This window comes from Trichosurus vulpecula, chromosome 5 (assembly GCF_011100635.1).
Source record: "Trichosurus vulpecula isolate mTriVul1 chromosome 5, mTriVul1.pri, whole genome shotgun sequence".
Taxonomy (NCBI): domain Eukaryota; kingdom Metazoa; phylum Chordata; class Mammalia; order Diprotodontia; family Phalangeridae; genus Trichosurus; species Trichosurus vulpecula.
This window is the reverse complement of record NC_050577.1, coordinates 261448934-261464346: the sequence shown is the minus strand read 5'-3', so window position 1 is coordinate 261464346 and position 15413 is coordinate 261448934. Positions and strand designations below refer to the sequence as shown.

At 40.0% G+C, this 15413-nt stretch overlaps 1 protein-coding gene across 1 annotated transcript; it reads right to left on the bottom strand.

Annotated features, from left to right (window-relative positions):
- Positions 1-14093: 14093 nt before the first annotated feature.
- On the bottom strand, positions 14094-14961 carry LOC118851577 (rho GDP-dissociation inhibitor 1-like). The gene has a single exon (XM_036761067.1). It carries the CDS (start codon positions 14897-14899, stop codon positions 14291-14293), a length of 609 nt encoding a protein of 202 aa, XP_036616962.1. The 5' UTR covers positions 14900-14961; the 3' UTR covers positions 14094-14290.
- Positions 14962-15413: the final 452 nt, after the last annotated feature.

Below are 15413 nucleotides of genomic sequence, written 5' to 3'. Positions count from 1 at the left end.
TTTTTTTTTAATTATAAATTTATTTTTTATTTTTAGTTCACAACACTCAGTTCCACAGGTTTTTGAGTTCCAAATTTTCTCCCTCTCCCTCTCCTTACCTCAACCCAGCCCAAGAAGTCATATAACCCAATGTAAGCTCTACATATTCCTTCACATTGAACTTATTCACATAACATTAATTACAACTGGACAACTGTAAAGAAGAATTATCACCAATGGAATGAATCATGAGAAAGAAGAAATGAAAGCAAAAAAGAAGGAAAAAAAGAGCAAATACTTTGCCTCAATCTGCATTCAGACTCCATAATTCTTTCTCTGTACATGCATGGCTTTTTTCCATCATGAGTCTTTTGAAGCCCTTTGAACCTTGCATTGATGAGAGGAGCCAAGTCTATCAAAATTAGTCCTTACAGATGCCATGTGTCTGTAATCGTGTATACTGATTTCCTGGTTCTGCTCCCCTCACTCAGCATTAGTTGATATGTCTTTCCAGGTTATAATGAAGTCCATCTACTCCTCATTTCTTATAGCATAATAGTATCCCACTACATTCAAATGCCAAAATTTGTTTAGCCATTTTCCATTTGCTGTGCATCCCATTGATTTCCAATTCTTTGCCACCACAAAAAGAGCTGCTATAAATAATTTTGTACATACTGGCCCATTTCCCGCTTGAGTAATCCCTTTGGGATACAGCCCTAGAGGTGATATTGCTGTGTCAAAGGGTATGAACATTTTTATAGCCCTTTGGGCATAGTTCCAAATTGTATTCCAGAATGGCTGGGTCCATTCACAACTCTACCAACAATATAACAATGTTCCAGTTTTCCCACATCCTCTCCAGGATTTATCATTTTCTTGTTTTCTCATATTAGCCAATCAGATGGGAGAGATGTGGTACCCAAGAGTAGTTTTGATTTGCATTTCTCTAATCAATATTGATTTAGAGCATTTTTTTCATGTGACTATAGATATCTTTAATTTCTTCCTCTGAAAACTGCCTGTTCATATCCTTTGATCATTTATCAATAGGAAAATGACTTGTGTTTCTATAAATTTGACTCAGTTCCCTCTGTACTTTAGAGATGAGGCATATATATATATATATATATATATATATATTAGAGATCAGGGACATTAGCTATAAAGATTCCTTCCCAATTTTCTGCTTTCCTCCTAATCTTTGTTGCATTGGCTTTGTTTGTACAAAAACTTTTCAATTTAACATAATCAACACTACCTATTATGCATTTTGTAAAGCTCTATATCTCTTATTGCATCATCAATTCTTCCCTTTCCCATAAATCTGACAGGTAAACTCTCTGTTGCTCTCCCAAATTTCTTATAGTATCAGCCTTTATTCCCAAATCATGAACCCATTTTTACTTTATTTTTGCATATGGTATAAAATATTGGTCTATGCTCAGTTTCTGCCAAACTGTTTTCCAGTTTTCCCAGCAGTTTTTGTGAAACAGTGAATTCTTAACCCAGAAGCTGGATTCTTTGGGTTTATCAAAGAGTAGATTGCTATAGTCATTGAGTACTGCATCTTGTGTACCTAAACTATCCCACTGATCCACCACCCTTGTTTCTTAGCCAGTACCAAGTAGTTTTGATGACTGCTGCCTAATAATACAGTTTAATATCTGGTATGGCCAGTCCACCCTCCCTAGTATTTCTTTCCATTAATTCCCTAGATATTCTGGACATTTTGTTCTTTCAGATGAATTTTGTTATTATTTTATCCAGCTCTGTAAAATAATTTTTGGTAGTTTGATTGGTATGGCACTGAATAAGTAAATCAATTTAGGTAAAATTTGCATTTTTATTATATTAGTTTGGCCTAACCATGGGCAACTGATGTTTTCTCATTGATTTAGATCTGACTTAATTTGTGTGAAAAGTGTTTTGTAACTGTGTTCATGTAGCTCTTGGATTCATCTTGGCATGTAGACTTCCAATTATTTTAACCTCTCTACAGTAACTTTAAATGGAATTTCTCTTTCTACCTCTTGCTGTTGGGCTTTGTTAGTAAGATATAGGAAGGCCGAGGATTTATGTGGGTTTATTTTATATCCTGCCACTTTGCTAAAATTGTTTACTCTTTGAAGTAGTTTTTTTATTTGATTCTCTAGGATTCCCTAAATAAATTATCATATCATCTGCAAACAGTGATAACTTAGTTTCTTCTTTGCCTATTCTAATTCCTTCAACTTCTTTTTCTTCACTTATTGCTAAAAATAGCATTTCTTATACCAAACTGGTTGATAGTGGTGATAATGGAGATCCTTGTTTCACCCCTGATCTTACTGGGAATGCATGTGGCTTATCCCCATTACATATAATGCTTGCTGATGGTTTTAGGTAGATGATATGTCTAATTTTAAGGAAGACTCTGTGTATTCCTTTGCTTTCTAGTATTTTTAATAGGAATGGGTGTTGTATTTTGTCAAAAGCTTTTTCTGCATCTATTGAGATAATCATACGGTTTGTGCTAGTTTTGTTGTTGATATGATCAAATACGCTGATAGTTTTCCTAATATTGAACCAGGCTTGCATTCCTAGAATAAATCTGACCTAGTTCAAGTGTATCATTCCCATGGTAAGTTGCTGTGATATTTTTGCTAAGACTTTATTTAAAATTTTTTCATCAATATTCATTAGGGAAATTCGTCTATAATTTTCTTTCTCTGTTTTGACACATACACACACACACTCACACACACACACACACACACACACACACACACATATATATATATATATATATATATATATATATATATATATATATATATATATATATATTCCCATATGTGGATGTAAACAATTTCCCCTTACTGAATAACAAGGTTTTTCCACCTGTTTACCTTTTATATCTCTCTTGGGTTTTGTATTTGAAGATCAAATTTTCCCTTGAGCTCTGGCCTTTTCAGCAGGAAGGTCTGGAATTCCCTTATTTCATTGAATGTCTGTCTCTTTGTCTGAAAAGTTATGCTCAATTTTGCTGGGCAGTTGATCCTTGGTTGTAGTCCAAGCTCCTTTGCCTTTCATGATGCCATACTTGAATTCCTCCTGTCTTTTAATGTAGAAGCTGCAAGTTCATGGGTGATCCTCATTATAGTTCCTCCATATTTGAATTGTTTCTTTCTGGCTGCTTGCAGTATTTTCTCCTTGACCTGGAGATTCTGGAATTTGGCTACTATATTCCTTCAAGTTTTCATTTTGGGACCTCTTTCAGGTGTGATTAGTGGATTCTTTGGATCACTATTTTGCTCTCTGATTCTGGGACCTCGGGGAAGTCATCTCTGATGATTTCTTGGAAGATACTGCCCAGGCTCTTTTTTTCATTGTGACTTTCTGGTAGACCAATAATTCTTAGATTTTCTCTCCTGGATCTATTTTCCAGGTCAGTTTTTCTTCCAATCAGATATTTAATGTTTTCTTCTATTTTTTTCATTCTTCAGATTTTGTTTGACTGATTCTTGATGACTCATAAAGTCATTATCTTCTACTTGCCCAATCCTAATTTTTAATGTACTGTTTTCTTCATTGAACTTCTGAAACTCCTTTTCCATTTTTTTTTAATTTTACTTTGCAAGGAGTTATTCTCTCCAATTGGATTCTGAACCTCCTTGACCATTTTGTTAATTTTTTTTAAAGATTTGTTCTTATTAGTGAATTTTTTATATTTTTTCTTTTACCTCTATAATTTGGTTTTTAAAATCCTCTTTGAGCTTTTCCAGGAATGCCTTTTGGGCTGGAGACCCATTCACATTCTCTTTTGAGGTTTCAGATGTGGGAATAGTGTCAATTTGTCTACTTCTGAATTGGTATTTTGATCTTGCCTGTCTCCATAAAAAAGATTTAATAGTGCTAGGTTTTCTGGACTGTTTCTTCATGGTGTTTATTTGTTTGATTTCTTGGCTTTTAAAGTGGATCACTGCTTCTGGGGCCAAGGTGGCTCTGTCCCACGCTTCTTGTGCTGGGAACTAGGGGCCTGATTACTGGCTATTTGTGCTGTGGCCTCTGGTTTTGTGAGGTTTAGGGGAGGGGTGATCTGGCTGTTACAAATGTCCTCTTCCCCTAGGGCTGTGCTACAGCTTGGGTGATCTCAGCAGTTCTCTACACTGCTGTCTGCCACTTTCCCTGGCTGTGGGAAGGCACCGCTGGGTTCCTGGTGTTGACCCTTACTGGCTCCATCCCCTTGGGACTCAGGAACTTTAGCTTTTCAGTTACTGAAGCCTCACTTCTGCCTCCTCTATTTCAGGGTTTCTCCCAAAGGAGTATTCTCTGGGTGAGGAAGGGAGGAATGAGAGCTGTTTTACCTGGTCATCATGGCTCCTGAAAGTTCACGAAGACATGTTTCAAAGTTTAAACTGTGGGCCAAAGCCTCAAGAGTAGTTACTTTCGTGGCCATAGGCTCTGAGCTGCTCTATCCCACAGCTCCCACAGGCTTCCATCATGGACTGAGAGGCCAGGGGATCTCCACCAGTTTTGCAGACCCAGCACTCTCCCAGCCTGGTTAACTGGCTTGATTCTGTAGCAGCTACTGTCCTAAAGTCTTTCAAAGTTGTTTTTCTGGGAGTAGATCATCATTCGTATACCACATTTTTTTTAAGTCATTACCAATTAATTGTTATTTCCTTAAATCCTTGGTCTTTCCCTTTGGCCTTTTTAATTTTCCTTTCACAATTAGTTTTCTTTGTTGGGAATTATCCCTGCCTTCCTAATCTACCCCCATATGTGTCTACTTTCTTCTTGTGCTTGATTAATTTACAAAAATTATCCATATTCCTTTTCAATCTTCCTCTTATCCATTTTGGATGAGTGAGTTTTATCTGACATCTTCTCCCCCTACCACTATGATTGTTATGACCTCCTTCTCATGCACCTCAATTATGAGAAATAATAAGTTATAATATCTTTTTTCCCCTTGATTTCACACTAACCCTCACTATCTTTCCCCTCTTCAGTCTCTCAGAATAGTATCAACCCACCTCCAGGGCCTCTTTTTCTTACATAATTCCCTGAATTCCCTTTGAAAGCATTAAGTGCCCGAACGGGCACAATTCTTCTTTATTTTTTTCCCTTATTTATGATAGCACTTATGGAGTTACTTTCTCCTTCTCAAATGCATTTTTGCACATTTTTTTCTCTAGTTTTTCTTTAATACTAATCAATATATTCTTTTGTTTACTGGGTTTTTTCCTGATTTTTTCCCCCAAGATGAAGATTGGCCTTCTAATTTACTTTTGCTTGGGGTACTTATATCCTGCTTATCTAATCCTACTGTACCAGGGTTTCTGTAATGATCAAGCCTCATTAAACTTTGATGTTCGTAATGCAAGATCTGCAGGGCCTTCTTTGGCACCTCAGATCATAGTGCTAGGTACTTCAGAGGTGCTAGGTGCCTTGCCTGCTCCTCTGAGAACTACAACCCAGAATTTTCACTGCCAGCCCCTTGGTAGCAATGTCTTTAATGTGGTTTTATTGATTGTCTTGAGAAATTCTGTCCATTCTTTTGGACAATCCCAGGGCTTACTAGGAGAGGGCAGAGGTCTGTTCTTGCTGTCTGTGAACACAAAATCTTGCAGTCTACTCATTTCTCAGGACCATCTTTGATGGGTACTAACATTTATGATGGTCTCTCTCTCTCTCTCTCTCTCTCTCTCTCTCTCTCTCTCTCTTTCTCTCTCATTCTCTCTCTTTTATAATACACAAGCCTTTGGTTGACATTTTCTCAAGTTCAGGAGTGGAAGCTGTCAATTACTACAGTTTGTAAATTGGATTTTTTGAATATTATTCATTGGTCCCAAATTCAGTTCTCTTCATATTTATTTGTTTGTTTTGCTGGAGTTGGTCTGTGAAGGTTGATTTATTTCCTCCTTCTTGTCATTGGCTTGTTGGGTATGAATGAATTGATATATTCCTCTTAGCATTTTGTGCTTACATTTAAAAATGAGCTTGGATCAATCAAAGTAGTCATTTATTTGGGAATTTCAGTAATCATTTGTTTTTTTTCCCCAAGGCCTATGAATTCATTATTGTGAGGACCTCAGAGGAGAGAAACACCTCCAAACTATTTTGGGGGTCATTAAAAAGTTAAGTGAGTTGCTTAAGATCACATATGCAGCATTTGCCAGAAGTTGAACTTGAACTCCAGTCTCCTTGATACAAAATGTGTCCCTCTACTCACTTTGTCAAACTGCCTCTTATCTAATCAGTGGGGATGATATATGTGGATATGTAGACATTCATTGCCTCTTGATTAACAAAATATAAGTTACTACAAATATTAGCTTTCCCAGGGGCAGAGTTTGAAACTGGTGGCTACCATGAATGGATTTTATAGATTAGTTGCTGAGTTTCACTCATCCCTGTACCTTGGAAAATTGACAGTTTACCGTATTCTCTCTTTTCTTTCCTTACAAGTACATCTAGTTGCACTAGCATTTTTTCTTTATACCCCTAAGCTCTACTTTCATCTTTAATATCTATATTTCAGCTCAGAATTTGAAGTTCTGATACAAATATCATACCATGGGAATAAATTAAAAAAAAGAAGAAACATGAAATCTTCAGAGCTTCTTAATCAGTTAGAACCTATGGTAGATAATCTTTGAATTCTTTTAATGGCAAATAATAAAACACTGACACAGAAAAAGAAACAACATTTAAAAACAGATGTCACAGACATTCAAAATTTGTTAATGAAACAGTGTTTTAGAGTGTTCATACATAATAACACCATGTATCAGTTGTGCTTGTTACTCATGTATCTTTATGACAAATTCTGTATAACACTGAAGACAAAATGGTCTTTGTTTTCATCTGGGCATTTATTAAATCAGTTTTCCTCTTTCCGGAAATGCTTGATTTATGTTTAAATCTTTCTTGGCATGCTGGCAGAGAGAGGCAGTATTTTGTGACAGTATTCTGAGTAGTGCATGCTTGACAGCAGGCTTCATGCTTCAGATGAGGCAGAAGTTATTAGATTCTTGTATTCAATAATCAAAGAACCACTGCATTTTTTATATGAAGAACAATAATCACAGATGTCATGAAGACACATATATTAAAGAAAACAATTACATGTATGTACCAAACTAATTCACATATGCATGCATGTTCATATACATACCTATGTACATATATATGTATGCATATTAGGTAATTTCAGAAATGTCCTTCCACCTAACATTGTAGTTTTAGATTGTGGAAACACTCCATTGGAACCAGATTATGCTCCCTGGAGTTTTTCTCTTAGAAGTGAATTGATGATTTTCATCATTTTAGGCAAGTTCAACGAAGAGTACAATTAAAGAGCTAGGAAACATTTTAGAAATATACATTTTTGTTTAATGGGCCAAAAGCCCACTTTTGGAACCTTAATGAAATGATTGCTAGTGCTGCTATCTTTCAGCATCCTTCATTATTATAATTCAGGATTTCAAACTTTGAATCATTAATTACATATCTTATTAAGCAAGGTTAGAGGAATAAAAAAAAACCTAATGTTAAATTTGAAAGAAAACTTTTAGTAAATAATTGTCAAAAATAAATGATTATCATGCTGAATGATTTGTAGATATGAGGTAGAATGAAATGTCTATATATCAATGTGTATATAAGATTACAAACACATTAAACACATTATACATACATGTAAAATACATCTCATAAATATATTTGGTCTTTATATTTTTATGTTAGGCCTTCCCCACAACTAAAATCCTCTCTCTGCCTCACCCTCATATTTTGGTTGTTTGGTAGTGACATTTTATTTATTGATCACAAAGGATTCATGCTTGTATATATGTATGTATGAATGTATGTGTGTATGTGTGTTTACACACAAACATATCTATATGTCTATGTGTATAGATATGTATATGTGTTAGCATATAAGTATATGTGTGTGCATATATAATACATCATTAAGTCTGAATTCATGACTTCAAAGATAACTGTGAATATGCTTGAATCTTCCAGAATCGCAGGATATAAGGAATTCTCTAAGTAGAAGGCAGAGGAGTTAAAACATTTATTAAAACTCAAAAGTAACAGACCCATGGACCAGTGTCCCCAATTTGACATCCTGGCAAGAACCTTCCAAAACTACTAGGCCCATCTCACAATAGTGACCAGGAGGCCACAGAAATACATTGTGGCAGCAAGCCAAGCCATACTCGTGCTTCCCCCCAATGCCAGGGCCAAGAAGACCACCTACTGGCCTCAAGCCCCTGCTCAGAACTCTCAGGTCTCCACAAGGGTCAGTTCTGCTTTTTTGTAGTGCCCGCCACCGTCAATTCCACCTCAGCCGTAATCTCCAAGCTGTGTTCCAGCTAGCTGACTGCTTCCTCTCTCCTTCAGCTCTTAACTGCTCTCTCCAACTGCCTCATCAACTGCCTTTTATCTCTGTCCCAACTGTTCAGCAAGTTCCTCCCACCACAGGCTTCATGTCATCATGTGGACCAGAACTCAGGCACCTACCATTGGTTTCAGTCCTAGCCACTCCCCCCAGGACCCTGAGAGCCCCGCCCCTGAAGCCCACTCAAATGGGCAGGGAAGATCTTCCCATTCACTGATTGCCTTTACATTGGGCCCCAAGATCTTTCACATCAATAATGTCAATAATACCATCACAATAAAAATCTTGGGGTAAGGGGTGAAGGTCTCATTCTCCATAGCTTCTTCTTACTGAAATTGGATATAGAGCTGTCCCTGCCCCAAGAGTCCCATTCCAGAGGTCAGTTCTTTAGCAAGCTGGCAGGAATTCCAGGAATGCTGGTGCTTAGGAAGTCATCTGAAAGTGTAGGGCACTTAAGACTAAAGGAGATGGAACTAGCAACAAGGTTAACCAAAACAAAGAACAAAAGAATAGGCAAGTTTGGGCTGTTATACTTCAAATAAAATCATCCCCATTCTGGTTGAGACTCCAATTATACAAAAATTCGATCTCATAGCCTAACTCAAGTAGGAAATATTTCTTTTCAAAGGGAACACAATAATGAAACTAAGCCAGAAGGGTCCCATGCTGCATGGACGCTAGGATTGCCCTCCAGGCCTTTTCCCCAGATACAAACTTTCATCTGTTAATCACACAAGATCACCTTGCCTCTGAGTGGCTTGTGGTATTTATCAGCATCAGCTGTACTTCTGGAGTCCATGAATCTATTATTGTAGCCCAATTCATGGTAAAATATATGGTTCGGGGGTACAATTCGGTAATATTCTTCCCCTGCATAGACAACTGTTACATTGTTGTCCTTCCCATGGGCAATTACTTCTGCAGCCTTTGGAATATTACCCATTTTCCGTTTTACCCATACCTTAGCTCCCAATTTTATTCCATCAGTAGAGACAAAGCCTTCCTTTCCTCTGACAGTTATTTTGGAAGGAGGGTCAGTTTTCACAAAGGATATTTTTTTCACAGGAGATAATAATCACTTGTACTATCCTATCATTTCTCTAGAATTGTACAGGTATTTTACCCAAATTCTGGAATGTTGCAACAATTTATCTTTGATATTAAGACTCTATCACTCCAGCCAATATACGTACTCCTTGAGCTGCTAATCCTAGTATAGGTAATATCCATCCAAAATTATTCCTGGGGATTCTCATACATACCCAAGTAGAGGTTTTTCTTATCTCTTTCCTATTCAACCTAAAATTCTTTATACAATGTAAATCATATCCTGCCAACCCAGGTGTTCCTGGGCATGGTGGTGGGACATCTTCCCTCACAGTCCAAATTTCAATGTTTTGGATCTCACGTGTTTGCCATTTTCTAATCTGCAGATTTGGGGTCGTCATTCTGGCTAGAGGTGTATTTCCTCCTAAGGGCCTATTATTCAAATTACATAAGGCAATAGACAAAATATCCTTCCAATGTCAATAATGAATTATTAGAGCTTAATTTTCTTAGCTGTTCTTTCAACAATTCATTCATTCTTTCAGTTAGCCCAGATGCTTGTGGGCAATATGGAATATGATATATCCACTCTATATTATTCAATACACAATATCTTTTCATTTCCTTTCCCTATTCATTTCATACCCTTGAAATATGACCCATTGTCACTTTGAATCTGCATTGGCTTCCACAGTATAAACTTACAATACATAGGGCTTTACAGGTGTTTTTCTGAGTTGCATCCTTATAAGGACAAGCCATTAGTACACCTGAATAGGTGTCAACACATGTACATATATGTTTACATCCTTTATCTTGTGGTAGTGATCCTATATAATCTATCTGCCAAATTTGGGCTGGAACTTTTCCCCTTGCTATTTCTCCAGTTACTATCCTAGGAATAGTTTGTTCTTTTTCCAGTTGGCCTATACAACACTCCTCTGTTATTTGTTTTAACAATGCATGAGAGATACTAATACCTCAATCCTGTGCCCATTGGTGGGTGGCCTGGACCCCTAAATGGCCGGTGGTCTGGTGGGCCCATTTTGCTAAGGCTTGGTCATTAGTTGGAGGTGGAGTAGGGATAATACATTCAGTAGCAATCTTTGCTAGCCAATCCACGTGTGCATTGTACTCACGTTCTGGTGTGGTCAGGGTCACGTGAGAATCAAAGTGAAAAACTGATAAACTTGTAACCAGGGACATATCCCATATCTTCCCATAACTCTTTACCCCAAAATTGTTTGCCATGAATCTCCCAATTCTGATTCCTCTACATAGGTATCCATGTAGCTAACCCATACACCCATGAGTCAGTAAATATCTGACACTGTCCTCCTTTCTCTGTTTTGATGGCTTGATGCACTGCCATCAGTTCGGCATATTGGCTACTTCCACCTATCCCAGAACTCTCCAGAGTTCACCTAGAATAGGGGTTATAGGCTACTGTTTTCCAATGTCTCTTGTGTCCCAAATATTTTGCACTCCCATCAGTAAGCCAAGCATGTTTCTTCTGTTCCTTGGTTAGTCCATCATATCCATTATTCCATTTCACCAAGGATTGTACCAACTGTTTCTTAGGCTCAGGGGGTTTTTCATTCCCCTCAGTGTCAATGTTCACTACAGATTCATGTAGAGCAGAAACTCCACTTTTGCCTGATCTTGACCTATTCTGCATATACCACTTCCATTTGATTATGCTCACCTCTTGTGCATGTCCAATTCTGTGGGAAGCTGGGGTATTCGTTACCCAAGTCATAATCAGAATTCCAGGCCTTAATACCACTTTATGACCCAGAGTTAGTTGCTCAGTTTCTAACAAAGCCCAATATGCAGCTAACTGCTCGTTCTCAAAAGGTGTATATTGCATTCCAGATGAAGGTAGTTTCCTTGACCGAAATGCTAAAGGTACACTTCGGCTTCGTTGCTTTTGCCACAAACTCGCATAATCACTTGTAATTCCACTGGCCCATTTTGCATAGACCATAAATCCAGGGCTAATTGTACAGCAGCCTTTGCTTCCTCAAAAGCTTTACTTTGTTCAAGTCCCCAATCAAATTTGTATTTCTTCCTGGTGACTTTATATAAAGGTTTCAAAATCTGTCCCAAGTGTGGGATGTGGTGTCTCCAATAACTAAATAGTCCTATGAACATTTGGGCCTCTTTCTTATTAGTAAGGGTAGGAAAATACTGGATTTTTTGTTGAGCTTGTGGGAGAATTTCTTGCAGTCTTTAATTCCATTGTACCACCCCCACACACACATTTTACAGTTTGAGCTGGCCCTTGAACCTTTACATGCTTAATTTATCATCCTTTGCTTTTCATATGGTCAATTAATAGTGTCAAACTCTTCTCCACTTCTTTTGTATTTTCTCCCTGTATCATGATGTCATCTACGTAGTGGGTAAGCTGTACACCAGGTAACTTTAATTTATCTAAATGCTCAGCTACAATCCTGTGGCAAATAGTTGGGCAATGAAGATATCCTTGTGGCAGGCATGTAAATATATACTGTTGGCCTTGCCAAGTAAAAGCAAACTGGTCGCATTCCTTAAGGTCTATTGGGATTGTAAAGAAGGCATTGGCCAAATAAATAGCTGCATACCGAGTCCCTTCATGTTTCTGTATTCTCTCTATTAAAGTAACAGTGTCTGGAACCACAGCATACAGGGGAGGAATCACTTTGTTCAGCTGTCTCTATAGTCTACTGTCATCCTCCACGTTACATCTGACTTTCGAACTGGCCAGGCAGGGTTGTTTCATTGAGTAGCTGTAGGGACTAACACTCCCACTTCAACACATTCTTTTATAGCACTGGCAATTTCATCTTGCCCACCTGGCACATGATATTGCCTCAAAGTAATTACTTCAGAAGGTTCGGGCAAAGTGATTGGATCCATCTTTATTTTACCCACTAAGACTGCATTAATACCTATTTTCCTCACAGCAAATTGGTATTTACCTTCAGGTCATGCTGTTCAATACATCTATCCCAATGATGTATTTAGGAATTCGCACAATAACCACAATATATTCATTCTTGGGCAACTGTCCAATTTTTATCATCAATTTAACTGATATTTCAGCCCCTCCTAATTCTGTGATGGTAACAGGAGTTCCATAGCTGAACTTGTCTGGATTTCCATAGATATGGGTGGCCTCTGCTCCAGTATCTATTAATGCCCTAGTTACCATACTTGACCCATTTTTCCAATATATGATCAAGTTAATGTGGGGTCTGCAATCCAGCCTGTGTATTTCCTTAATTTTGACTGGGGCTTGGCCTGTTTCCTAGTATTCCCTAACATGTGACTCAATTGGATGTGAGGGTTCAGGGTCTGTAGCATCTACAGGAGCAGTTCTTATTTCCCTGTTTTGTCTGTTATCAAGTCCTTTATCTCGGTACATTCTGCACAGTTCATTGGTTGGAATGCCATCTATCATTTCTTTTTTTTTTTGTGTACATTGAGAGTTTATTTCCCCAATCTGAAAAGGAGAAGTAGCCAGGTGATTCCAAACCTGTTACCGAGGGCCTCCAGAGTTTGTGATACCAAACCAAAAGACTGGTGGCATCAAAGTGGGGGAGGGAGGGAAAAAAAGGGAGGCACAGGAGACACAGCTCCCAATCTGTGCGCACTTGGTCCCATGTCTGTCTTGGCTAGGCCTTGTAGGGTAAGGGTGGGCTCTGCCTGGGGATGGTGGCCCTGGATCCCAAGGGAGAAAGAGGGGCCAGCTGAGCAGGGCCCCAGGTCGGCACAAATCAAGGCAATACATAACTGACAGGCCAGGCACAAGATTCCAAGGCAGGGGCTGAGAGCTCAAGCCAGGGACAAGTAAGGCTCAACCATTGGCTTTGTCCTTTGGGGGGGTCTTTGTTCAAATAGGCCTAGAGACTCCTCAGATAGGAGAGCTGCCCTGACCACAGGAAGTGACTGGGATGAGGAAGCCAGAGCCTCCCCAGGTCCCCAGAGAGTGAGAAAACCCCAGCTTTCTGGGGTGTGAGGGTGGGGCATAGAAAGAAGGAACAGGTTAGAGATTTGGCAGTTTGGCTCTCACCAGTTGGGAGCAGTTCCTGGAGCCCTGGTCTGGGAGAGAGAGTAGGGCTAAGACCCACCCTGGGCAAGCTAGGGAGAAGGGGCAGCAGCACAGACAGACAATGCAAGTCGCTGTAATTAGCGAAGGTGGAGGGAAGGTGGGGATAGGGAACCACATGCTCATGCAGGCACAGGGGAGCCAGAGGTTAGTGATTGGGGGAGCAGTTCTCCCCACATAGCACACGTTCCACATGTTAAGGCATCATGGTTACACGGTTACAGACAGCAATGAATGAACTGACAGGCCCTAGATGGCCACACAGAGGGGGCAGTAGAACAGCCAAAGGTCTCTTCACTACCCTGATTCTGTGGTGCACCACCCCCCCTCCAAGGGGAAACAAGACATGATTGGTGGGGCTGCAGCAGCTGAGGAAAGAGAATTTAAATTCCTGTTGAAGCCCAGAACAGACTCTCTTCCCTTTGGCCTAAGGGAAGAATTGGGACTTGAAGGAAGTTTAGGCCTTGGCTGAAGCCCCCACCTCCAAGCAAGACTGGGCTGAAGCAGCAACAGGAAAAACAACGATAACCACCTGGGAGGCGGAAAGGGGGCCCAAGAAGACAAAAATGGGATCCCCCATCCAGAGGAGAAAGACCAGGGGTGTGAGAAGACAGTCAGGTGGGGGTGGGGACTCCCCTGTCAGCACTTTGGTATGGGATTAGGGGTTGAGAAGGAAAGTAGGATGGGGGTCGGGGGTTCAGGGTCAGGGTAGGGTTCTCCTGTGGCCACTGTCTGGGGATGCCTGCCTCTCTCCCTCCCTCTCTAGGGCCATAGGTTCAGTCCTTCCACTCCTTTTTGATGGTGAGGTTCCACTCCCAGGAGAGATGATCCGTCTTGTCATCATCTGTGAAGCGAGACTTGATATTGTAGCTGCCATGAGCCAGCATGCCCTTGGGAGCCTCCTCCACAGGGGTCAGGAACTCTTCTGCTCGAGGCCCATAACTGCCCACCATGTAGTCAGTTTTGTCAATCTTGACGCCTTTTCTGTAAGTGTGCTGGATGTACTTCATGCCTGATACGATCTCCCTGTTCACCTGGAAGGAGATTTTTATCCAGTATTCCACACCCTCCTTTAGCATGAATGACTGCTTCTTGAAGCTCTCCAGGTCACCAGTCAGATCTAATTCCAAGGGACCAGGCGCAGTGCTGCACACCAGGGTCAAGCGTGTCACAATGACATTAGGAGTATTGGGATCAGCAGAGACAGTCACACTGCCCAACAGGGCCTCTTTATACTTCCGAAGGCTCTCATCATCCTTGTCCAGCTCCTGGATCTCCTGGATGCTCTTCTGTGCTGGGGGCTTATAGTTGACAGAGTGTTCATCCTCCTCATTCTCAGCTGCAATCTGAGCCAGCTGCTCTGCTGTAGGTTCTTGTTCTGCCATACTCACCACCTGATTGGGCTATGAAAACCGATGGGTTCGATGCGTCCTCCGCCTCTCGCGCTCCCTCCTGCCCCATCTATCATTTCAAAGTCTACCCCTGCTCTATTGAGAGCAGGGAACATTTCTTTTCTGGTCACTCTTTTTTGGCACCAAATTTGCTGGCTATTCACTCTTCTCTCAGGGAGATCTATCCCTTCCCCGGTCTCCTAAGTCACTTAACTGTAAAATCTTATCTGTCCCCACTGAAAGATGGCCCCCTATTTTCCCAAGTAACAGAGTCAAAATTAGGTGTTTATAAGCAGGAGGAGCTGTCCTGACTATTAAATTCCTATGAGGGACTCCCAAGGGATCATTGTAATATCCGTCTGCAGTTCCTGTCATGATAGCAGTCTTCATTACCTCCTCCTTTAGTTTTATGATACAATGTCTAAGTGAATACCAAGGTTTGTTCTCAGTGGGCCACATAGAATCAGTAGCATATCTCTTATTACATCCCTCAGTGACTAATGCCAAA